We start from the raw sequence: 26880 nt of genomic DNA, 5'->3' as shown, positions 1-26880 counted from the left end.
TCGGGCCTGAAAACCACTCTGTGGGGAAAGGGGGAAGGGAGGATGACATTTCCTCCGGTTATAAAAACTACTTAAATCAGCTGTTCAGTTAACAGGATCTAATTTAAAGACCTTTCCACGTGTCTGCAGAAAATTTGTGGGCTTATTAATAGGCTCATTCTGCTGGTAAATGTCGATGGGCTTCCGACCATCAAACACACTTACAAGAGGGGAGAAGTGATGACCAAAAAAAAAACCCCTGTCTGTTACCCAGGAGCGGTGCCTCTCTGACTCATCACTGACTCCAGCTCGTCCAGGAAGATGGTGGATGGGGCGTGATAGCGGGCAAGTTCGAATAACACCTGGGTGGGAGAAAAGCAACCATGTGTTCAAATTCATATACTTAAGTTCAAGTTCACTGATACTCCCAGAGATTAAAAGCTTAGGATGGCTGTAATATTAAGCATTTATGCTGCATTCTGTTCTTTCACTATAACTTTATAATCATTGCAATTATTTCCCCTTAGCAGAACCCCATGGATGGTCCAATTATTTCCATTTATCACTTGATAAAATTAGAGCAGAGAGAGTTAGTGGTTAGCTCAAGGTTACTAATCATAAATGGGAGACCTTAAGATGTAACGCAGTTCCTGAGCTTCTAGTCAGTCAGTTAGCCCCTGAGACTCCCTGCCAATCACATGTTCCATATGGACAACAAAAGCCTTAGAATGTATAAAGTCATTTGATGATTTTTCCCTTAACCTTTAGGGACAATGAGGGTTATTCTCAGAAGGAAGAACTGTAGCGAGATGATACAGTTCCAGTCATAGGTAACAAGGCTGAAGAATTTTGCCCCGTTCTGCTCCCCCAGTTACTCCATGGGGTCCCCGTACCACTTCAAACACTGTTCTTTGGAAGGTTCAGGTACTTGAAGGCAATTCCCAATTGAATAAAATGTTCCATTCCAAAATAAAATATTATAGACTGAACGAGAACAGGAATGCAGCCAGCAAAAGAACAGACATATAAAAACAAAATAAAGAGCTCTAAAGGGAGATGTGGTGGTGATGAAAAGAGTATAAAAAACTAAACCTTTTTTTTTTTTTAACCTTGAAACTGATCTCTTGAGCACCATATACAATTCTTCACTGGTTGATCGGAGAAAGCAGTAGAGATTTAGAAAAGAATAGAGGTTCTTTAATAGGCATAGGGGATTTATTCTCCATGTCACTTAGCACTAGCAAAGCATCACAGAACAAATAAGAGGAGAAGAGCCCAGAAAAGGCCAGATTGTGGTTTTCATGAGTAGTGGCAGGTTATCCCTTACAGGTCTCCCTGTCACTGTGCGGGAAATTCCTCACCTTCACCACTGCGTGCACGTATGGGGCATCCATGCTCGTCCACAAGTATTTTCCTTTCACAGAATTCTATTTCATATCGGCCGAGACAATTGGCTCAGCCTAATGAACTGAGAGAACAGTGTCAGTGCTGGGACACGCATCACAAATGCCTTTTAGACACAATAGAGATCCTCTCATTAGAAGCCAGTAACTTGTTTTCCTAATCACACACCAAAAAAACCCCAAAATAACTGATAATAAGGATGATGACAACAGCAGCAATCCACCCAATGAAAAGCGGAATATCAGAACTCTTTAATAGAACCATTTATGTTTTTAAGGTGCTCGCTAAGGTGCAGAGAGACCAAGAGGAGCTACAAGACCAAACATCCAGTTGGAAGGAGAACCACATCTGGAGCCTATGTCTGCATATTGACCATGCCACTGGTCTTTCTGGTGCCAGAGAATCTATAGAATTCCGGGTAAGTGCTCTGGAAGCATTAGTCTAAAATTTTCAAAAGTACTTGGAGGAAGTTAAATCATATGATTGGGGGGCAAGGGGGAGGGTGTTGAAAGATGTAAGCACCAACAGGTGTGTGCATTTGCTAAAGAGACCACTCGACTATTCAATAGCATCAATTCCTAGGAGGCAAGAACATTAGGAGGGGAGGGAGGAACACAACCCAAGGGTTCCCTATAAATAACTCTTTAATTGGAATAGAAAGAGAAACAAATGGTAGGAAAGTGTCTCTGATTTAGAGGAAGGTCCTGAAGGGCTCTCTTTATCTGAAAGCTTCATAGTAAAGATCTTGACAGCATGACCAAGATTTTCCAGGTGAGGAACTTTCCAAGAGCTCAGAAAATAATTTCTGAAAGGACAGAAGATGAGATCCTTCAAGGTTAGCAGAGGTTATCTGTTTTCCTCTTGAATCATTTTTTTAAATATCCAAAGCCAAAAATGCATTTCGCAGAAAATAAGAAATACAAATATCTTCTAAACCTATACAAAGATGTTCAAGTTCATTTGAATTAAATAAATGCATATTTGAGCACTGAAATATTAATCTCACTATCAGATTGGCAAAGATTTTTTTTTATTTTTTAAAGATTTTTTATTTATTTATTTGACAGAGATAGCCAGCGAGAGAGGGAACACAAGCAGGGGGAGTGGGGGAGGAAGAAGCAGGCTCCCAGCAGAGGAGCCCGATGTGGGACTTGATCCCGGAACGCCGGGATCACGCCCTGAGCCGAAGGCAGACGAACAACTGCGCCACCCAGGCACCCCCCCCAGATTGGCAAAGATTTTTAAATTTTGGTACTACACAGTGTTGGCCAGGGTGGGGGAAGCAAACACGCATATCACTGATGGGTGCGTAAGCTGGTGCAATGCTCTTGTCAGGCAATTTGGTGATCAGTGATTTTTCATTCTCTCTGACCCAGCAACTCTACTTCAAAGAAATTGTCCTACATTACTACATACGCAAGGACACGTATATAGTACAATTGTTTACTGTAGCTTTGTTCACAACAGCAAGAGACTAGAAACAACCTAAATGTCCGTTAAGAAAAGACTGGTTAAATACGTTTTGGTATACTCAGGCAATGAAATGCCATGCAGACTTATAAAAGAACTGTTCTTCTATAATAGTGTGGAACAATAGCCAAGTTATATTGTTGAGTGTGGAAAAAAAAAAAGGTATAGAACAGTATGTGGAATATGTTCCTACTTGTATTTAATAAGGAAGGGAGATACAGATGAAGTTGTTGGTGTTAATATAGATATAGATAAATGCTCTGAAAGGCTGCACTCGCAGACTGTAGTAGTTGCTTCTAGGGAGAGGGCTCAAGGGTCAATATTCCCTTTTGTACATTTTTTTTTTAAATACTAGGTTTTTTAAAAGATTTATTTATTTTAGAGAGGGAAAGAGAGGGAATGTGGGTGAGGGAGGGGCAGAGGAAGAGGGAGAGGGAGAGAGAGAATCCTCAAGCAGACTCCCTGCTGGGTGTGGAACCTGACATGGGCTGGATCCCAGGAACCTGAGATCATGACCTGAGCTGAAATCAAGAGTCAGCCGCTTAACTGACTGAGCCACCCAGGCACCCCAACACTAGTTATTTTTTTAAATATATGGTTAAGGAAGGGGAGAAATTGTGGGAGGAATCATTTCCTCGCCCTTAGAATTCTAACAAAATAATACTGAAGCAAAGGAAAACTTTCGTTATATAAAATGTTCACACAGAACGGAGAGTCCTTGTTAAATGACTTTTCTGGCTATCCAACATTAAACAAGACAATTCTTTTAGTAGTTTCAATCTTCGTTAAGAATATTCATAAAAGGGGCGCCTGGGTGGCTCAGTCAGTTGAGCATCTGCCCTTGGCTTAGGTCATGATCCCGGGGTCCTGGGATCAAGCCCTGCTTCCGGCTCCCGGCTCCTCAGGGAGTCGGCTTCTCCCTCTGTCCCTCCCACTGCTCATGCTTACGCTCTCTCTCTCTCTCTCTCTGTCTCTGAAACAAATTAATAAAATCTTTAAGAAAAAAGAATATTCATAAAATATTTGAATTTATTCTTCTGTTTAGGGAAGTCCTGTCCAGGGAATATAATGTAATCTTTCTTTGAGCATCTTGCAGTGTTTTGTGCTCACAGTTGTAAACACCACTTTTCATAACAGGAGAGAATCTAAACTGATTCTGGGGGCATCTCGTAAAAGTTTTATTGTTCCTCAACACATAGAAATGGAATGTTAAAAAAAAAAGAGTCTTCAAGCTAATGATGATTTTATAGTTAGTTAGATTTTAGCTAATTGAAATCAAACTAATCAGAATCCATAGAACCCACAAATTTAGGAACAGGTTAAGTTCCAACCCCACCTTTAGACCTGGCACTAGGGTAGACTCAAAGAACAAAGAAACAGATGTCAACGTGGTTTCCACGAATTACAATCTTGAAAGAGTGATAAGAATTTATAAAAACTTACACATTTGAAATAACTTGAGAAAAGTATCAAAGTAATAAGTAATAGGTGATTTTAGGTAAATCAATCCTATAAAAATATTCTGTTATGACTTCCAAGTAAGCCATAATATTTTGAAAATGAGACATTCCAAGGGAATGTAACTTAAGCATAATATTTTCGAGTAATTTCTTTTCAGAAAATATATAGTATTTACATTGACTTAGTATTGATTACTTACCAGTCATTCTATAGAATTCAACAGTTTAACAGGATTTCTGAGAAGGGCCTACCTTACATTGAGGTGTAAATCATAAACAGATGTTCTCTTAAGGTGACCGGAAAGTATAGTAAAATTTTATAACATAAAATTTTATATTATATTTTATATAAAATATTTTTTATATTTCTCTCCTAAGGAGAGGAAAAAACTGTAAGGCTATGGAGCACTTTGGAGGAAAATTGCTCAGAGCATCTGAAAAAATAATTGTTTTCAATTTCTTGATTTTCTGAGAGTATCTGGTGTAGGGGCTAGCATATGGTAGTAACCTCTCAATAAATGTTAACTGAATATACTGTAATAATAAATATAATAATAAATATAATAAAATATAATAAATTAATAATAAATGTTTCTTGAATGAAGAAAAAAATATCATAAACAACCTTTGTCCCAGTTTCCATTCCTAAACTACAAAAATCAAAAAAGGACTATTGGTCACATTCCCAAACGAAAGGAGATCATGTTTTGCTAATGGGGATAGGATTAAAATCCACATATAATAGTCAATCCATCTCCTGGGCTTTCAGTAATCAGAGTCCAGGATAAATTCTAACACATAAATCACTTAAAAACAAAGAAGGTCTAACATCATTTTGTACCACTGTATTTGCTGGAGCCTATTCTAAACAAAACAAGCAAAATCAAGAATTCCTACCCGAACAAGTTTTTCTGAATCCCCTCTCCATTTGCTGACGATGGTAGATGCAGAAATGTTAAAGAAGGTGGTTTTGCACTCCGTGGCCACAGCTTTGGCCAGTAAAGTCTTTCCTGTGCCTAGAGACACATGGGGATAAAACATGAGTGACCCCTGAACTCCATTCCTCTGCTCACAGAGAGAAGTCAGTCTCACAAGTGAAAAAGGAGGTGGTTACCCACGGTCATTAGCCCCCCCGGCCTGAATGAGGACAGTAGGGCAACTCATCCTCTGCATACACACTTAGTATCAAGACCAAAACAGAAAGATTCCTTTACCTGGAGGGCCATACAGCAGTAGTCCTTTCCAGGGGGAGAGGATTCCTGTAAACAGCTGTGGGTACTATGGAAACAAGGAGCGAAGATGAGGTTTGGCATCGGTATGTCAGCCTGCACACCCTTAGCGCAAACAAATGAAGGAAGCTAGAGTGAAACACAGCACAGCTCAGAGAGTCAGGTCTTCCTTTTCTTAAGGCTGGCTGCTTCTATCTACATCTTAGTGATCCCAGTTTCACTTTCACACTTAATAGCAATTCCTGGCTGAATTTTTGTGGCTTTTTAAAAGAGCAGTTTTTTTTCTTTTCTCAAGAAAAGAAAGTCATATGTAGGTACTTTCCCTCTCCATCACCATAGTTATTTCCTACATACATCACATCATTTCCCCCCAGAGTTCTATGTACAGGGTATTTGGCAATCTTTTGAATGTTGTGAATCAGGAATGCCCTTTAAGATAAACAGTAAAACCAACAAACAAAGGTGTATGCAAATAAAGCACAAAGCTATGGCAAAGCCTGATTTAGAAGCTGGGAACATTCAATGCTGAACGCATTATGAGACACTGACTCCAAACAGGACATGCACGGACTTCAGTGATTCTCTCCCATTAGTTCAAATTCGGACAGTCTGGAGGGTAGGAAGAGTGATAGAGAACAAGGGAAAAGGAAGAACAACAGTAAAATTATAACCAGCTAGTAGTTTCTTGCTTATGCTAACGCCAAAATCTCGATGCCATCACATTCGAACCTTGTAGCACCATGGAGATAACATATCTGGAGTTTCAATGAGAGGTTCTATCCTGTCCCAGGAGACTTGTACCGTAGAGCCACTCAGAGGAAAGGGAGAATAAATTTCTACTAATTCTGAATGCCAGTGTATTTCTTACCCCCATGTCTGAACACAGGAAGAAAGAGGGGGAAAGACCATCCAAATTTATTGATTTTTGTCTCATTAGATTAGAAGCAGCCAAAAATCAGGGGCTGTGTGGGCTCGGTGGTAAGAATAAATAGATTATTCAACGCAATAAATGTGTTATCTTGACTGCGGGAGATTACAGAAAATGGCCACAAATGAACTGCAGCTCCTTCCACCGAGAGGCAGAGTATCTTTCTCCGCTGCTTGAATCTGAACTTGGCCTTGTGACTTTGGCCAATGAGACATTAGCAAATATAAGAAGAGACTTGAAAATAGAAGGACTATAAGAAGAGACGTGAGAAATGCTGTTAGATTGGGACCTGCCCTTTCTTGCTTCTGTCTGGGAAGTCTGTGCCGCCACAGGAACGAGACTGGGCCTGCCTGCTGGAGGATGAGAGGCACGTGGAGAAGTCTCTGTTGTCCTGTCTATTCCAGCCAGAACCAGGTGGAAAAGAGATGAGCCACCCCAGCTGAGCCCAGCCCATACTGCCTACCGCCACAACTGTGCACAAATAAATGATTGTTGTTTTAAGGCGCAAAGTTTTGGGGTGGTCTGTTATACAGCCAAAGCTATGCGGTACACAGACCTTCTCATCACCACAGTTGTAAACCCAACGTGGAATGTCTTCTTTTTCTATTTTCCTTCCTGTTTCATGAACCACTCTGCACAAAGACTCGTCGGGGAAAATCAGTGAACATAACACAATGGCTTTACTGGCCAGTGCCCTGGAAGGGGCTGTCTAGTCTTCACAAAGAGTCAAAAGCAAAACCCCAGATGATGGGGGTTTTGGGGGGGGTGGTGAGGTCTATAGAAACAAAGTGAGAGACCCTCTCCTACAGGAGGCATTTCTACTATAATAAGTATATTTTTCAGGAGGCAGACTAATTTGAACCAATCTATGATAACTGACAAATCATATATATTAGAGTCTTGGGTCTTAAACGACACTTGAACAGACCCCTGCCTTGAACCAAAATGTAACATGATTTCAAAATGCCTACAATGGCTGAGCCTTGGGACTCCGGTGTTTAACCAATTATTGTGTGACACAGGCAAAAATCAACTTGGTGACAGAAGAACATCCTGTCCTTCTCTTCCTGATGGGTACATGACATACAGTTTGTCCAATGGATAATGAACAGAAAGAACCCCCAAGAGGCTTCCCATCCTTACCCTGATAGGGTACACGACAGCTTCTTTGACTAACTGCTTGGCTGCATCGAGTCCAATAATGTCATTCCACTTTATGTTTGGATTATGGAGATAAATGTCCTGCAATGCACATTTGATCATTTGGTTAAAACTAATGTTTTCCTCCACAGCTGTAATAAACACAGGAGCAGCAGAATACTTGACTTACAGTAGGACATAAAGTGCTGCTGATAACAACTCTTCATATTAGATATATGTATATATACACATTGTAATTATGGGCTAGTTCACCAAATGGATGCCATGAACGTATTCAGTGATTTTCCCTGAAGAAGAGATTGATGAGATAATATGGTACTTTTAAGAGGAAACAAAATCTCCTAACAATGGACTATACCTGTCTTCAGTCAATAGCAAACCAGGCTGATTCATGACTGTAATCAAAGAAGCTACAGAATATGCCTTCAGATTACATTGGCTGTTACTGCAAAACAGAGTTCCTAGCCAGTGCCGGGCCTCGCTTGCTCCTTGATCTTGCAAACGCTTTCTTAATTTGTGGCCTAAAAGAGATAATGCTCCTCTGAAACCAATTTCTCTTTTTCCCTAGTGATCTCTCCCTACTTTCCATCAGGAGCAATTGCTTCTGCAAAATTGAAGGAAGCCAACAAGCAAGCAAAGGTGCGGTTGGCCCTCTCCTAGTGGAGCCCTGTAGCAACCATCTGGGGCAATCAATTAAGGTAGCTTTTACTGATAACTAATTTACAGTTTCCAAACTTCAGTTCCACAGGACGCCTCAGAACAGCCACATAGGGCCTTTCTCAGCAGGAGCTGTTCCAGGAATACTGAGTATCTAGTGTTAGGTCAGAAAAAGCTTCCTTTTAAAAGTCATTCTGAGTGACTACGGAACAATCTGGAAACTATTTTTATATTCATTTAATTTTTTTTTAAGATCTATTTATTTATTTGAGAGAGAGGGTGTGGGCACCTGGATGGGGGGAGGGACAGAGAGAGAGAATCATCAGGCAGACTCTGTGCTGAGCGCAGAGCCCACCGCAGGGCTCAGCCTCATGACCCTGAGATCATGACCTGAGCTGAAACCAAGAGTCGATGCTTAACTAATTAAGCCACCCAGGCACCCCTATATTTAATTTTTGAATAATGCATACACATGGTTCAAAATATAAAAATATGTTTTTTCAGTGCTGGTGAGATGTTATGTCCCCATCCCTGTCCCCATTCTTCCATATCCCTCCACCATGGCTGACCACTTTCATTAGAGAAAATATTCACACAAGTGATTCTGGTGGTGCATAATGGGCATGATCCATTGATACAGCGACAGAGAAAGGACTCTCTCTTCCAAAATCTTGGGAGAATGCCCCCTATCTTTAGATTGTGGATCTACAGGCTAGCCCACCACCCACTCGCATCCTTATTACCACACCTTCTTAGGAAAGGCTTGGCACAGAGTGGGGGATTCGTCTACCTCGGAATTCAAAGCATCCATAGATCAGAGCAGTATTTCTTGCCTTCTTCTAGAGCTGATATTGAATCCCACATAGCAGTGTTTAATTTTCCAATAGGAAGTTCCTCCTTACAGCAATAAAAGTTATCAGTCATGAGATGGTGATCTCCCCATCACTGTAAGCATTCAAGCAGAGACTGGATGAACTACTTCCCATGGTACTGTAGAAAAGATGCCCAGTGGAATCATTTCGAGCCACTTCTACTCTACAACTCTGTCATCTCTAGTCATGTTGTCTTCTTGCAGAAACAGTAACAAGACTATTGATTTTTATGGGCATAAAGATTGTTTTTCTCTGCTCTCCTTTGCATCCTAATTACCACAGCCTGGCTCAGACCTCATCCTCTCTCACTGGAAATAACTTGAAAGCTGGTCTCCTCATCTCCATTTCTTTGATATCCATCACACCACCCTGTCATTAGGACAGACTAAAAGCACATTTGAGTATCCCATCCTCCCGATGGACACCTTTCAAAGATTCCCCACGTCCTGTAGGCCACTTCCAATCCTGGGTTAGTGCTCACTGTGCCCCTTACTCAGGAACTCTGGCCTCTCTCTGCAGCCCCATTATTCCCCACCACTCCTTGTGGCTCATTCAGCTCAAAGTTGTACAGTTTCACAGGTGTGTTGTTTGGCCTAGAACCCTCCTCCCTCCCTCGTGTGCATTTTCATGTGCCTATTTCTCATGTATCTTCTTCCCTAATGCTTTCCCTACACTTTGGCACAAAATACCCCTCCTTTCTGTTCTCCAAGTGTACCTTACCCATGGGATGAGGGACTCTTAAAGGCAAGGACTGTGTCTGATTCGTTCATCTTTGTGTTTCCAGCCCCCAGCGCATGCTTGATAGCTAATAGGTGCAGTAACAGCTGCTGACCTGAACAGCCGGAGCTCGGGAACCCTTCATTACTTCAGAATAGCTGTGCCTTGTTGGGAGCATATTAAACATCTCTCTGATTCTGCCTAGGTTTCAGTCTTTCCCTAAATATGAGATTGCTGGATATCAGAGAAGTACCCTGTAACTCAGGAACCTTTTCTGTTCCCAAGAAACTTGCTCAAAGTCATATGGCTAGAAAAAGAAGGATGTAGAAATCAAATCCAGCTCAACTGAATACAGAGCCAGTGTTGTTAACCGTGACACTTCACTGCTTTTAAATTCTGGAGGGTAGGGAGGTGGGGGGGGGTTGGGGTAACTGGGTGACAGGCAGTAAGGAAGGCATGTGACGTGATGAGCCCCGGGTGTTATATGCAACTGATGAATTACTGAACTCTACATCTAAAAGTAATGATAGCCAACTATATGTTGGCTAATTGAATTTAAATTTTAAAAAAAGAAGAAAATAAAAGAAGCGAATTCTGGAGGGTAAGCTTAAAAATCAGTAGTCCAGATGATAAGCTCTTTCCTACTAATTTTGTTTTGCATGGAAATTTCCAATTATGAAATTGTCAGACTCCCAACATCTCTGTTTCTAGACTTTGACCATTTAAACAAGACACAGGCATACTCTTTCCTTCTCTAAGAGGCTTTCTTTCCTTAACTCTTGGCTCTGCTCTAAAACCTTTCACCTGTCCCTTCCCTTCTAAGTCTTTTTCCCTTTTGGTTTTCTTGGCCTCTGTAGTGAGATGGTGGGCTTTTTGTATTGTAATTTTATGATTCTATAATTTATTTATCATGCATTATTGTGCCTCTAAACAATATGAGTGCCTTTGCAAGTGGGGGCACTTTATAAATAAATGATCATATTTATTGTTATTAATAAAAGAAGCAGCCCACAATGCTCCAGGAGCCCCAATCCGCCTCCGTAAATTTGTGAATTGAATATCAGATCTTACCCGGCTCACCACAGCTGCCAGTTCTCGCATCTCACTATTCATGCCAATAAACGCACTCAGAGGTTTCAACAATCGTTCCTGACGATGGGAACAGAAAGCTTTACGTTACATGTAATATTGCTCATAATTTAGAAGGCAAAATGGGCGGATCTCGGTGACATAACTGGTGGCAGGTTGCTGTGACCTTCGATTTGATCTCAAGGTTTCTCTGGACTCAAAAGTATGTTTCGCAAGTTCATCTGGACGTTGGTAGTTTGCAATGTCATATCTTAGCCACTTACTGAGGGGTCTGGGTTACAGTCAAAGCTGTTCAAGCCAAGTTCGCTGGTGGCTCCTTTGATGGCATCTGTGAGCAGCCCTCGGAAGTCAATGATTTGGCCCTGAAAGGGAGTCATTGTTATTTGCACCATGAAAACATGAGGGAAGGCTATCCCTAATAGCTCAGCTTCAGTAAATCAAGGCCCATCTATGTACCTGGGTATGTAGGGCAAACTTAAGGCGAGGCTTTAAGAAGAACCTGCACTAACCATGAACCAGGTGATCCCCTCAAGCTGGGCACTCTGGAAAAAAAAATTAAGTTGCAAATAAACTCCTCAGAATGAAGTTGGTTTGCATGAAAATTCACAAGCATTTTTAAGTTCCTGACACCACGCCCCCTGCTTCCTTACAGGTCTGCTGCCCCTACATTGTCTGGTCCTTTGAAACATCCCACACACAGGACGAGCGCATTGGCCTAAGAGTAACGATAGCTCCCACTTACCATCACATACATTCTTCACTCAGTAGAGTGCCAGCTAACAAGTGGCTTAAGGCCAGGATTCAAACCCAGATATCTGTCTCCCGTACTCCTCCCAGTGCCCCCTTGTCTTCCCCACAGGCAGAAGGAAAAAGCAAGGTTGCGTGCAAAAAACGGTAACAGCAGCAGTAGCCGGTGCTTACTGAGTGCATGTTATATGCCGGGCACTATGCTAACGCTCTCCACTCATGGTATTTAAAGCAGGCACTGATTATTTCCATTTTCCAGATAAGAGAAATGAGGCTTGGCAAGATTGAACAACAGCTGGGAAAGTCTGAGCAGGGTTTTGAACCTAGGCAGTCTGACTGGTGCCTTTAAGAACAACATACCTACTAAATTTGTAGGGGAGCTCAGGAACCCTAAAGCTAGGGGCCCTAACATGGCAATCAATGATAGACCCATTCTGGAGATGGGCCTCTGGCCACATACCCTCATTCAGTTTATGAACATCTGTAATGCTGGGGAGAAAACCATCTATGTTTTACCCGGAAGACACGTCTGCTGGAAAGAGAATTTATAACCAGACTCCTTCCAAGGTTAAGTGCTGGGTTAAACAGTCCCTTCCTGGTGACCTGATCAGAAACAACTATTCGTATCAATGTGAGATGTTCACGGGAGAAACTAGTGTCACAAAATTCCTAGGCCAAAGTGGCTGAAAACACAATGAAAGTGGCAGAGGTGAACCAGGAAGTATTTCTCCACGGGAGGCACTGATCCGAATGCATCATCTCCAGCGATCACCCATTTAATTGAGGCCCTTCCAAGGAGCCAGTTCAGGCCAATGAGAGCTCCCTTGATTTCCAGGGAGATGCTCCTCGCTTCCCCTCCAAGCACACACAGCCAGAGTCTACCCAAGAAGAGCTGGCCGAAGGTAAATCTGAAGTCCTGTAGCTGAGAACTTGCCCAAAGAAAGAAAGATGGCTCTTACAAGAAATACAACCCCAGAAGTTACAATCAAGAGAAGCCTGTTGATGTTGATCCTGCTTCTTCGCATCTCCAAAGGACATGTGTTAACCTGCCTTTTGCCTACATCCTCCCAATCTGAGTCTTTTCTATTTGAGCAGCTCTTATTTATAAACCAAGACATGAGGTTCATTATGAAAGGGGTAGAGATATCTATTAGGAACAAGATCCACCCTATTTCCACTGAGGTTTCATGGTTCACATGAAATGACATTTAAGCCTAGAGCCACACCCCCAGGGAGGAAAGGTGTCACCACTAGTCAACTACCAGCCGGGGAGGAGAAGGATGAGGATGCCGCCATGACTCCTTCAATAATGCAGAACACCGACATTTACCATTTCAGTCACAGGATTTTTAAGCTGACAATGACGTTAAAAGCCATCTCTTCCAAACCCCTGAGTTTACAAATAGGGAGACTAAGCTTCTTAGAGATGGGGCAGTTCCTTCAAGACCATTCATCCAGAAAGGGGACTCAGACCAGAACCCCAGGGCTCTAATCCTCATCCAGTGTTCTTCACAGCTCATCTCACAGCCAGGCTCTGACCATTCTGCATTAGCTTTTCTATTTGACAACAATAACATTTTTTATTTTCATTTTTAGAAAGAAAAGGGAGTTCGCCTTTTGGTGCTAGGTTCACGAATTCCACTTACTTTATGTGGGCGGACATTTTCTTCTCCACTGCCTTTGTTGACTCCTGATATACTCAAGCCAAAGTCAGCACTCTCCATGTGAGAATTAATGACAGCCTCCTGAAGAAAGAGGAAGACAGGGAGAAGGCAGCCATGGAACGCAAGTTACAGATGCCCGTGGAAACGGCCTATTCTATCGTCCAAAATCACACACTGGATATCAGTTCAGTGAATGGGAACCCTATGTGTAATTCGGCCACTTCTGTGCAGTCCCAACAAGATGAATTCACTGCCTGCCTGTGCCATGTGGAAAGAGCTGTCACTGGAAGCCGTGGGCTCCAAGCAGCTTTTCCAGTGGAGGAAACCATGGTGCCTCAACTCAAACCCACTCACTGGCTTGTCATTTCTCCTGTGACCAGAGGTGTTCGATGCTAGGAGTGGCTGAGTTTGGAAGTGGAGCAATAGTCAACCAGCCACCCGTGGAATTCTCCTGCCCCACCTCCACCTCCCTTCTACCTGAGTCAGACTACACTGGCCAGAGGCATACAACCAACCTCTCTGAGAGTGAGAGATTCCTTCTGACAATTGAGTTTCATGATTATTCCTTTCTATCCCACTGGGCATCTTTGACATCTATTCTTCCCATTCCTTTTCACAATATCAACTGGTTTTCTTTCCACTGAAACCTGGTATGTTTGTCCTAACCCAGGAGGTTCTAGGAATGGATCCCCTGAGTCAAGAGCCATTGATTTCACCCACCTGCTGGGCTTTCTCCTCTTGCTGCCCACCTTGTCCCCAAGATTGCCCAGTGTGAAGGTCTGGAGTGGGGACTGACCTTCTGTGCTTTGGAGAAACCCAGCCATTCCTGAGAAAATTCTTGGCCTAATCTTAGGAGCCCAGGGATGTGCTTTGGGACAGGAAGACTTGCCACCTAGGGTTATCTCAAATGGGATGATTTAGCATTGTAGCAACTAGGCCCCCTGCTCTGACTGGGCCCAGGGCTCATACCTCAAAGCCTGTCACACAGCACTCTGACCAGGGGAAAGGCTAGGGGGAGGAAGGAGACCTCCCACTCAAATTTAAAAAACATTAGGAAGGCTAGAGATTTGCCTGTGGTTTCAATCGAGAAGAAAATCTACAATTTAACAAAATCACATAGCATTTTAAAAACATAGGTCCTTAAATAAATAAATGTGACTTTTCTTGGAGCTATTTCTCAGCCACCTGCAATTTTACCAATGCCAAGCAAAGCTGTCCAGACCTGTTTAGGATGCTCCTTATGGAGGGATTTGGCATCCCCTGACTTCCCCACTGTGGTTCTGGACCGTGGCCTCTGCTGACTGATCTTGGGAAGATTTTGACAACTGTCGCTCATCACCCTAGGGGAGGGAACAAAGACCTTGGAGGAAATTATTCTAACCACTTAATTTGAGTTAACTAAACAACTTGTGTACCACATTTTTAAAAAAAGTTCTAGAAAGATAGGCACCTGTACCACAATTGGGTCCTTCCATCTTCACTGCCGTCCCACCCCGTCCATCTTGGCTCTGACTTGCTCCAGTCTACCCCTTGGGTTCCTCCAAGACCAGGCTAGAGGGTCCGCCTCCTCCCAGAGGCCCCTGCCCTCCTCCCCATTTTCCCTCATGCCACCTGGCTCCAGCCCTTCTGCACATAGGTCTGTATTCTCAAGAACACATGGCTTTGCAAGCATTTTTACAACTTTTCTTCCTACCTTCCTTAAAGAACAGTATGCAGACCAGGGGTTAGGTTGTGGGGAGGAAGGAGAAAGCCTAGGGATTTGCCAGTGGTTTTGATCTGGTGTGCTGGGTATACCTAGAGGGGACTTGTGGAAGGGAAGCAAACCTTACCGCATCACATAAGATCTTCATATTTGCAAAACAAATATTCACCAAACATTGTTCATTTAAAGCAAAACAAATTGATGGGGCTGGAAGTGAGATAGTGGCTACCTCTGGTGGAGATGGGGAGTATTTTCTGGGAAGGGAGCCTTCTGGGGGTGGGGTGCAGGGATGGTGGTATATGTGTATAAATGTGTTTGGCTGCATATGTGTTATATATGTTATATACATCAATGCAAAAGTAAAATAAATTTGTACATGAGGTCCTCACCATGAGATCTAAAATTCAGTATTGCAATATTGTTAGATAGGAGATGACATCAGAGAGAGGCAGGACTGTTTGGGGGGACACAACATGAACTCCCACATCAGAAGCTGTTTGGTTTTCTCAGTTCATTTGTCCTTACATGTGAAATGTGTTTGCAGGAGTTTCACTGGAAACATTTCTCCCATATTCTAAGGGGTCTCAGAGAGCAGCTATTTCTCCATTTCTTTGTGGGAAAGAAAAAGTTGTTTGTGTCTGATATAAACAGATAGGTGTTTGGCCAGCAAGACCACCCACACCAATAATACCGCCAATGTCCATACACGGTGACCCCACTGTTGGCCCACTGGGGTGAGTGTCATAAGAGGTAGACAGCATTTGTTTTTCATCTGTAAATTAGAAATAAAAATGCCTGTCCCTTGGGCCTTTTGCTGGCACAAAAATGAAATATCTATGAAATGAATACCAAACATTTTACAAGTGCAAACCCTTATGAATAGCATTGATTTAAATGAAGTGAGGTCATGTATATATATAGCTAAATTTGCCTAACATCATTGTGGGGCAGGCAGGGAACTTGGAGTCTATTTCCCCACTTTGATTTCCCTTTAGAGGCAAGTGATTCACAGATTTGCTTTAACACGATCAAAGACAAGTGCTTAATGTGCAAAGCAGTGCAATTCATTTCCCGTCAGCTCTAACGATTGTAGAATTCTTCCTAATATGGAACCAAATTCACCCCGCTGTAACTTTAGTTGCCACTCCCAGGTGTGCCCTGTGGAATTCTACGAAGAAGGCTCAGCCCTCTTTAGAGAGTGAAACTGGTACTGTTGTCGTTCTAGGGGCACCTCCTCTGTGTCTTCCATTCTTCAAGCTAAACATCACCAGCTGCTCCAATCATCTTTAAGGTTACCAGATTCATCCTCATCCTGGTCACTTTTCCGGTGTCCACTGTCTTCTAACCAGAATAGAGTCAACTCCTATTTTGTGGACACTGTTTTTCTATCATCGAGGCCCGAGACCACACTGGCAATCATACCGCATTGTTGAGTCACACTGCATCTGTTGCCAACCCAGATTTCCGGGTCTCTGATTTTGTCCTGAGGGAGCCATTTGTTTTCAATCTTTGCTTAGAGCTTATACCTTATTTTGGTAAATTCCATCTTATTATTTTGGGCCCATCTTCCAAATTGTCAAGATTTTTTCGCATCCTAATTCTGCTATCCATCACATTAAGTAACCATTCCTCCACTGGGTCGTCTGCAAATCTGTAAACTGGGAACTTGCTCTCTGGTGTGAGATGTGCAAATGAGGAAAAGGTACTTTCATTTGTTAATAGCCAGTCTCATGATACAACCTCTTTCAATAGATATCTTCAATTACAGAATTATAAACAAACAGCGTTCATTACTTTCCTAATTATCCTTCTTGACTCCAGCCATTTGCTGTCTGACCTCTGTGCTTGCCAGGTACAAACATTTACCCAGAGAGGAGCTGAAGACACCCAAGCTGTCAAGCTCCATCCCTAAATAGAAGCAAAGTGCTCGGAAGACACCACTCATGGAACGTTCTGCCAGGTGGGGAATGCTGGGGAAGTTCTAGGCAGAAGCGTGTGGCTGAAAAATAATCAGAATCCAAACGCATACCAAAGCTGGCCTTTTAAAATGCTCCTCACTGTTTCTGTTCTAAAGTAGTTATCGTTCATTGTCAGAGTCTGACTAGCTTTATGGAAACTATAAATAAAAGGATAACACTTTGGTCAAAACAATAAAACTGTTCCCAAAGAACAGCACAAAGCAAAGGTAGCCTCAGGCAGAGCATTATTGAGAGTATTATCATGAAGCATGTGTGGGTGTTCCCTACGTGTGGGGACCTCGCTTTGTGTCCGAAAATTGCTCCCAGCTGGTGGGTAGCAGAGTCAGGAATCGAACCCTGGATCTTTTCACAGCCCAGAGCCTTGAAAGAGCACCAGTAAATGCAGTTATTTGTGATAAAACCAGGAGAACCAACAGACAGTGACCCATATCCTGGACATCGTAAGGTGAGGAGAACCCATGGCTGGGCCCACCAAGGTCACATGATCGTAGTCTGCAATTGCTGGTAGACAGACATGGAGCTGAGCTGGAGAATCTTCTGGAAAGGGATCCCACAAGCTCCTACAGTTGAGTTGGTCAAGATGAATTACCATTCATTTTACCTTCTGGTCTTCCCTCCACTTCTCTGTGGTAAATTATTTTCGGCTGTGGTGAAACAAATATTGGGAGGAAAAGGAAAGAATTTAATTTTTTAAGAGAAAGTGGTTAGTCAGGTATGTTTGTCCTTTCACATTGTTCTTAAAATTTGTGCTACAGCCTTGTGGAATGCAGGAGCTCTAAGCTATTCTCATGTAGAAAGAAGTGAAACTACCAGAAAAGACAAAGAAGCTGATGTTTCCCAAGCATTTCCACACAGAGGCGGACCCCAAAACCCTCAGATATGAAACGTGTTAGAAACCGTGAACCTGGTGGTGACTTCACTTTGGGCCAGGTGACAGTAACCATTTCAAGTTTTCATGTACTTGACACCATTTTGCTGTGGTCTGTAGGGACACCAGGGTGATTGCATGGACACTTATCAGTCATACTCTGCCAGTTTACCTTAAACACATTGTGTCCAATATCCCAGGAGACTATGGTTTTAAGTTAGATCAGAACCAGCAATCTAGAAATTAGATCACATCAGTGATAGGTCAGGTTGCCCAGTGGTTAGGCATCAGTGCTTTCTCTGCCCAAACCCAGATCCAACAACCAGCCAAGGACATGGAGCTCTGAACGCTGCACTGGAAAGGTGCTCAGATAAAATATCCCTTTCAGCTAGGAGATTCGCCCCTGGCTATTTTTAATTGACATTCCTCTTGGTTTCCTGGTCCCCACATGAAATGTTAAAGTCTGTGGCTTAACAAGTGCCTTGTAAACAGGACAATGATCTCCCTTGGTTTATAATTACTTCCCCCACTTACAGACTTCTAAGTCAATGTTACTACAAAACATAGGGCCCTCACTGTAGATCTTTCCTCCAGCCAGCCTCCTTGACTGCTAACCTATACTGGGTCTTCGCACTATATTGATCATTATCTGGATTGATGGCTTTCAAAAGCATTTCATTATCTATACATGAGCTATTAGCTTCACCAATACTCATTTTCATGTTATTTTCAAGATAGATAATAGGTCTTCCTAACAACAACAACAAAAAGTCTTCTGTCATTTATCCTCTTCCAACAGCTCTTTCCATCTCTAAAGAAATGAAAGTAGCGTTGGTCTTCTAAAAAGTACCTGTGATACACTGAGGTTTTGCTTTCCTTGTCCTAAAACATACATTGCTCGAACAAATGCCAACATGGCTATAGGGACATTACTGCCCAGACGATCATGTTTACATTATCTGTACAGGATCTGATAGAGGATACAGTCTTTCTGGTCTATTCTTTCAGTGCAGGGTGGCGGTAGCATCTATCTGGGAACACAATGAGGAAGAAACACTGGTCTTAAAGATGAAGAGAAAACCTTATTTCTAGAAAATAGCCATGTACCTGTGTCTGATGCCTTTTTGACAATTTTGGGGTATTTCTGAAATTTTACAAAGTAATAGCTCTCATATTCCATCAAAATAGTTTCAAGGTCAATGTTGTCACAAACTTCAAAACGTCGTAACCCCAGTTTAGTTTCTTGCTCCAAAGCTTTGGCTGCATCGATATATCTGGCCATTTCACAGAAGAGAAAAACAAAACAAAACAAAGCAAAAAGCATTTTACTGGGTAAAATGAATAAAGGCAAACAGGCATAACAAGTCTAAAGATGTTCGATACAAACAGTAAGCTTACACTAAGTAGCACAGTAGGTAACAATTAGAATACCTGAGGCTTGCCTGTGGAGTAAGGGGCCCCACATACAGTAAGGATATGCACGTAGTGTTTTTCAGAGCAGTTGCCTCAGGAAGCTACATACTTACCCTAATGGTGTCATCATTGTTCAAAATATTTTTGGAAGTGCTTAAAAGTCAAATATGTAAATCAACTAAGAAAATGTCTTGTGCTTTACCTTTACTCATTTGTAGCCTAAAGTGAGTCTATGCCCAACTCAATGACCTCTTTATTCACCAGCGCTCAGTTTAGATAATATCGGGCAGTTGATAAGCCCAAATTCAACCCCGAGAGGCAAGAGTTGCCATGATTTTGTAGCAATTGAAAAGGGTAGGTCATGAGTTCTGAAGGAAATTACAAAAATACGTTGATCAATATCATTGAGGGAAATTAAGTGTAAGAAGACATCATCGGCTTGGATGTATTATTTCTGGTGATTTTTTCTTCAGTCACACATTACACTAGAAGCTGACTGTGAATGTAAGCCCTGTCTTCACCAGGGGTACGTCACTGCCGTTTTTAACCTGTTCAGTTGTAAGGCTGTCCAACTTAAGTGGTCTTAGCAGTAAAAACAAATGCTTTGTCTCACAATCCTCTGAAAGTGGAAAGACTTTCCAGGTCTTAATTTTAGCTCTTGACTTCTTATTGAAACCAATGACTCTCCCCTGAAAAGTGTGCAAATATGCACAAATTAGCATACGATTTCATCCAAGGACCTCAGATTAAGAATTCCTGCTGCAAGATAGAGATCTTGCTGTTTGATTCCAATCTAGGAAAGTAGAAGAAAACTTTGTTTATTATGCTCTCTTCCCTGCCCCAGATTCAGGTCAGTTGGAAGCTTGAACTTTCTTAAACAAGATTGCCATGATTATTTCCAGTGACCTTGCTAATTTTAAAGAAATTGCAAATGTCCATTGACAGTCAACCTCTGGTCTTTCTGTTTACCTAATCATTCCACTTAGCTCATGCTCACTCTTCCTTCCTTTCTCTCTGCACCTGCCTAGAATATCCTTGTCCATCATGTCTGTCTATCCGTATTCTATACATTTTTCAAGACCAGCTCACATCACCCTCTCTACAAAGCTTTTTCTGATTGTTTATTCCACTGCACTATAATCTATCCTCTTTGCGAAGATAACTTAATATTTTGTTAAAGGTAGGTCTACTTTCCTGACTGTTTCCTTTTCATCTTGACAATCCACTAATAAGTATCTTAACGAGCGGGTTTCAAGAAAATGATCAACTCTAGTAGAATTTTCATTAATTCGAGGTGCAAGGGGCCATCTTGTGGCAGAAAGGGGAAATGCATGTCCTGTAAATACACAGTAAGCCCTGTAGGAGAGGGGATAAACTATGCTGACTTTGCTTTGTCTTTTTGTTTTCGCAGGTCTCCCCGCTACGGTGTCCTGGCACGGTTGACATCGGGGGCCTGACCACTGTTGTGGGGGCTGTCCCGTGCGTTGAAGGATGTTTAGCAGCACCCCTGCCCTCTTGCCACTAGGTGCCATCGTGGCAGTCAAAAACGTCTCCCAACATTGCCAAATGTCCCCCAAGCGGCAAAATCACCCCAGTTGAGAACTGCTGCTTTAAGTTGAAAGTTCAGGACCTAAGCCTGAAACCCAAATATTTTCTTCCTGGCTGAAACTTGGAAAGAAAGGAAACTTGGAAGTAAACAGTAGATGAGCTCTGTTCCTCACAAAACCCAGAACACCAGCGGCCTTCATTGTAAGGGCTTACACATTTCTGACTCAGGTACGTGGCCAAACGCCAATGCTTCCCAATTTCCTCCCCTGTCAGTTATCGAATGGCATTGCTCAGAAAAGAGAGTCAAGCACAGGTCATCAGGTAAATGCGATACCTTTATTCTGAGGGAAGGAGAATTAAGAAATAAGAGCATTATCTCTGTGTAGATGCCCAGCAGTGGGACCCCGGGAATCCCATTTGATAGGCCTGAAACCTGAAGGGGGGGGCGGTATCTCAGGAACTGGGTAGCTTTGTTAAAGTTTTCAAATGCGTAATGGGAATAATATCTATGTAAATAAGGCAATAAAAGTATGTGTCTGGGTTGCTGAATGTGGGGGCAGGGATAGGCAGAACACAAGGGATTTTTAGGGCGAAGCTATTGGATATGATACTACAATGCTGGATACATGACATTATGCATTTGTCAAAGCTCACGGAATTATACAACCCAAGAGTAAACCCTGATGGAAACTATGGGTGTCAGCTAACAATAACATATCAAGATTGGTTCACCAGTTGTGACAAAAGTACCACGCCAACCTAAGATTTTAATAATAGGGGAGACTGGCTGGGGTGGGGGGAATCCCAGTAGATGGGAACTCTCTACTTCCTGCTCAGTTTTTCGATAAATAGAAAACTGCTCTAAAAAATAAATTCTATGAACTATTTTGATAAGGGTGTATCTGGAAGAGGGGGGTCAGAGAAAGAAAGGAATCATCTCTGTAAATATTTGTAATGTAACATACCCTTCTTGTGTTAAGTAGTGCAAAATCAAAATCAGAAGATTTTTTCGTCGTGCTTCTGTCCTCATCTCGCACTGTGAACAAAAAGGAAAATTTAGATGAGATGACAATGAGATAGAACACTCTTTTTATAGCAATAAACCCTTGAAGGTAAATGTAACCTGTCAAAACCAAGAAGCATGGCTCAAAGGCTGGAAGGCAGCTTGACGTCTCTAAGGATATATAAAGTTATTTTGCACTGTCTTCTTAGAGCGGCCTTCTCAATTGTAAACTGAAGGTATGATGATTTAAATTAGAATTGCGCTTCACTAGTCAACTTCTTACCAAGCTAACTGGCATTTTATTGCTCCTGACTGCAAAGAAGCGAATATATACACTCCTGTTTGGGCCAGGTTAAGGAAAGTGATGGTAAAGAGAGACTCATAAGCTAGAAATCAGCTCTGACATCGCGGGTACTGACCTGCTACGACATCTTGGCTTCACTCAGAGCCCCACCCAGTCCCAGCACAAACGTGGCCACGAGTTCCAGCAAGCCATTCAGCAGGTGACTACACAGCCAAACATTTAGAAATCCCCTCAGAGGAGCAGAGGCCAGAGAAGGGAAATTCCTGCGTAATAATGTCCCTATTCAAACTGGATGCATCTGTACATTTATTCAGTGTTCATGTGCTATGTTTATTATCTGGTATCTCAAATTCCCCTGAAATGTATTCATAAAATACCTACTTTCAGTAATGCGTCCCTTACTTGAGACTAGCTTACCTAACATCTTTATCTAAGGAGAATACAGATAAGAACTGGATAAAAGCAAAAGAGGCCCCTGAGTGGCCCAGATCATAAAATCTGTACGCAAACACTCACGCTCATGGCACATACAAAAACTTTTCAAACATGCATCCAAAGCTTTCTAAAGATCAATGTAATGAAATTAAAATGTGCATACAGCTATTTAAAATTCAAAGAGTACTATAAATTATTTTTCTTCTTTTTTTTTTTTAAAGATTTATTTATTTATTTGACAAAGATAGAGACAGCCAGTGAGAGAGGGAACACAAGCAGGGAGAGTGGGAGAGGAAGAAGCAGCCTGATGTGGGGCTCAATCCCACAACTCCGGGATCACGCCCTGAGCCGAAGGCAGACGCTTAACCGCTGTGCCACTCAGGCGCCCCTAAATTATTTTTCTTACATTGCTTTTTTGTTGTGCTGAAACATACGTGACATACAATACCATTTCAGCCATTTATACGTGTTTGGTGGCCTTAAGCACGTTTATACTGTTGTGCAGCCATCACCACCATCCATCTTCAGAGCCTTTTTATCCCTCCCAACGGAAACTCTGTAGTCATTAAACAATAATGCCCTCCCCCCACCCCCTTAAGCCCTGGCGATTGCCATTTTACTTCCCGTTTCTATGAATTGGCCTATACTAGGTACCTCATGGAAATGGACTCATACAGTATTTGCCCTTTGGTGTCTAGCTTAGACACTTAGAATTATGTCGTCGAGGTCCATCCATGTTGTAATATGTGTCCAAATGTTTTCCTTTGTAAAGAAAAATAGTCTCTGCCCCACTCCACTACCCCACCCCCCACTCACTCCCTAGAGGCAACAACCTTAATTACTTGAGCTGTTTCTTCTGATATTTACCTCCATGTTTCTAAATATATCAGTGTTCCATGATACTTGAATATTAGGCATTAACTAGTCACATCCAGTTAAGTTAGATGAGAACTAAGCTGTCATCCAACTTCTCGCCCTCCCCTCCCCTTACACGGATATCAGTGTTCGGTGATTCTATTATTGTAACCATGTAGACAATGTTCACTGCTGAGTCAGAAAGTACTTTTCCACTTCTATACATTATTTTTCTTGGAATGGATAATTGCCTCATTTTTTTTTTAGCTTGGTTACTTTTCTGCATACCTATTGCTAATTTTCAAACAGCAACACATCTCTAAAGGGGATGTATCACTTTCCTCACCATCAAATACATCAGATAATGTGTCATTTACACCCCCCACTCCCCCAAGGCTTCCCTTCAATGCAATAGCATTGTCCCAGAATGCGGGACAGGGAGAAGGCTTAGGATTGCTCTGTGGAACTTCTGTTGCTTTAGCATGTGTGTATATGTGTCGGGTCCCAATCTAAGATGTCTTACGGTTGGTCAGGGTCATAGTGTGAAAGCTGCTACACAAAATGACATTATCCTGATATTAAGATGTTCAACACTGGCAGTGTTTGCTCATCTTTCTGAAGATGTTGACATGACTCTTGACAGAGACTGAAACCTTTCAAATTTACCATATTTAGTAACCGACTTTGGTAGTCGAAACCTACCCTCCCTCCCCTGCCTTTTTTTTTTTTTTTTTTTATTTGATTTGCNTTGCCTCTAGTGCCATCTAGTGCATTGGCAGTGGAAGCACTTCATGAAATCCAGGTTAGTTCCAAATTATTATTCACATAATAAAGATGACAGTCATCACAAAATTCAGTCCAAATCAAGCTTGCAAAATAAAAAATATAACCACCTGTTAAATAAGCAGTGATAAAATTGATAGGCTATGTTTCTAAATATACAAATTCTCAAGTTCACGCTTGGGGTTTTGATTCAGAATTTTAAGAGTCTAGAAGTTACTGGGAGATCATTGAGTCTCAGGAACCCAAGATCCAGATAAATTAAAGGATTTGCTCAAAAGTCTGCAGAATTGAGATCAGAACCCAGTGCTCTTCTCCCCATCACTTCCTCCCCTGCATTCACCCCCTCCTCATCAATCTCCACTCCCACCCCTGCGCATTAACCAGACTAGAGAGAAGCTGCTATTTTAACTTGCCAAAATCCGTGTGCCACATTTGCTAAAATCAAACAATTGTGGTTACCAGACAATCTTTCTTAGCTGACCTCACATAGTAACACATGAATGGTGTCTCTTACAAGAGCCATGAGAGCCATGTCTACTCTCAGAGGGACTTCGCTGGACACTGACTAGTGCCATTTCCAACCGGACAGTGTTTTGCAAACTGTGGTGTGCTGTGCCCATGGCAGGGTCAGTGGTTGGTGGGTGCTCAGCAACTGTTAGTTGCTTTGTTCGTGTATTTCACAGTCTCTCCATCCTTCGCACTGGAAACGTGCTTCTTCCTAAACAGGCACAGATAGATGCACATGTTCTCTTATGAGTAGGATGCTGAGAAAAATTAGCTAAGGAGGGTTTTGCCTGCGCTCCTCAGGACTGCTCACACTGCACTCAGTTTGGCTGATAGCTCTGAATTTCCTGAAGATGAAGGTCTGGGTAGCGCCAGAAAACTTATTAGGGGAACAGGAAAAGATCTTGGGAGAGAAGTTTCTTTTTTGGTTTTTCTTTACAGATTTTTTATTTTAGATGTCAGGGGGAGAGAGAGAGAGAGCATAAGCAGGGGTTGTGGCAGGCAGAGGGAGAAGCAGGCTCCCCACTGAGCAAGGAGCCCAATGCAGGACTCAACCCCAGGACCCTGGGATCATGACCTGAGCCGAAAGCAGGTGCTTAACTGACTGAGCCACCCAGGCATCCCGGGAGAGATGTTTTTAAAGGGGGATAGGGGTGGGGGTAACCGGCTGGTTCAGTGGGTGGAGCGAGCGACTCTTGATCTCAGGGTGGTGAGTTCGAGCTCACATTGGGCATACAGCTCACTAAAAAATAAAGAAAAAAGAAGAAAAGAAAAGGGGATGGGAGGGCAGAGGAGGATGAAGGAATGGGGATGGGTAACAGTTAAGGGGTACAATTTCTTCTTGGGGTAGTGAAAATGTTCTGAAGTTACCATGCTGATAGTTGTATCTCTCTGTAAATATACTTCCGGTGAGTTGCATGGTGTGTTAATTATAACTCAAAGAAGGCTGTTTTAAAATGCCAAAAACAAACGGAGAGAGGTAGAGAAAAAAAGGCTAAAATGAATGTAAATAATTTGAGTAACTTTTTTACCCGGATATATAAAACAAATGGTCCGACTGAAAAATGGAAATCATTTCATGCAACATTTTGGAGGGATTCAAAATGGAAGTGGTGGGGAGAAAAAGCTGCTTATCGCCCACACCCCTGTGAGAGCCTGCTCACCAGGCTGACGGCAGAGCCTGGTCCTATCGTGGGCGGGGCTGCCGCGGGAGCGCCTTCACGTGCTCCAGGGACTCAGCTGTAGCGAGCCAGCCCGTCAGCGAGCCCAGGTGAGACGAACGGGCAGAAAGGAAAACGCAAAACCATCCAGAAGGTTTTCATTTCCCTTTGCTGTAGACTTTTTCTTTTTGGTTTTGTCATCATTGGTCATGCACATAAAAGTTGAAGAAACCACCTTAAGTATTATTAATATTTTCTTCAGTTCATTGGACAAAAATAAGCTTCTTTCAGAAAGAACTCCAATTTCTTTAAATGCAGAAATCTTAAAAATGTTATCCAGATAATACCCAGGCTGGGCAAGGTGTGAAAGAACATGCACTCAGACATAACTGGTGGAAATGTAAACTAGTACAACCTTTTTATAGAGCAAATTGGCAAGATCTATCAAAATGAAATATGCACGTACTCGTTGACCCAGCAGTTCCACTCCCAGCAATGTATACTATAAGAGATCAATTATAGTATATTATAGAAATAGTCCATGTTTGCACAATGATTACTGTTCAAGGATGTTTAATACAGCATTATTTGTATTCGCAAAAAAAAAAAGGAATTGGCTATAAATGTCCATTAGTGGTTAAATAAGTCATGGCACGAGCTCACTGTGGAATGCTATGCACCAGCCAGAAGAATGAGGTTGGTCTATATACACTGGTGAGGAAAGATTCTGGAGACATCGCGTCTTCTCTCCACCCACTCACTGCCCGCCCCGAATATTATGTTACTCAGGGAAAGAAAGTTTAAAATACAAGCTTGAATTAAATTTAACAAAGGAAAACTTCAAATAGTACAAACGGTTTAAAAAGAAAAGATTCTCTCTTCATGTTATCCACTATTTTTAAATTCTTGTGCAATGGTTCAGAAAGGAATTACGAATATATCAAAGTAC

The 26880-nt window shown here is 42.2% G+C and overlaps 1 protein-coding gene across 1 annotated transcript in view; it reads right to left on the bottom strand.

Annotated features, from left to right (window-relative positions):
• Nucleotides 1–26880, bottom strand: part of KATNAL2 (katanin catalytic subunit A1 like 2) — a 65835-nt gene that overhangs the window by 20367 nt on the left and 18588 nt on the right. Inside the window, exons 2-12 of the mRNA XM_002918126.4 lie at nt 21853–21923; nt 19034–19200; nt 17660–17702; nt 14600–14717; nt 13360–13458; nt 11230–11328; nt 10949–11026; nt 7614–7712; nt 5528–5591; nt 5211–5329; nt 250–341 (exon numbers count right to left, since the gene is read on the bottom strand). Of these exons, the coding sequence (XP_002918172.2) occupies nt 250–341; nt 5211–5329; nt 5528–5591; nt 7614–7712; nt 10949–11026; nt 11230–11328; nt 13360–13458; nt 14600–14717; nt 17660–17702; nt 19034–19200; nt 21853–21923 (1049 nt within the window). The remainder of the gene's footprint in view (nt 1–249; nt 342–5210; nt 5330–5527; nt 5592–7613; nt 7713–10948; nt 11027–11229; nt 11329–13359; nt 13459–14599; nt 14718–17659; nt 17703–19033; nt 19201–21852; nt 21924–26880) is intronic.

This window comes from Ailuropoda melanoleuca, chromosome 14 (genome assembly GCF_002007445.2).
Source record: "Ailuropoda melanoleuca isolate Jingjing chromosome 14, ASM200744v2, whole genome shotgun sequence".
NCBI lineage: Eukaryota > Metazoa > Chordata > Mammalia > Carnivora > Ursidae > Ailuropoda > Ailuropoda melanoleuca.
This window is presented reverse-complemented; position numbering and strand designations above follow the sequence as displayed.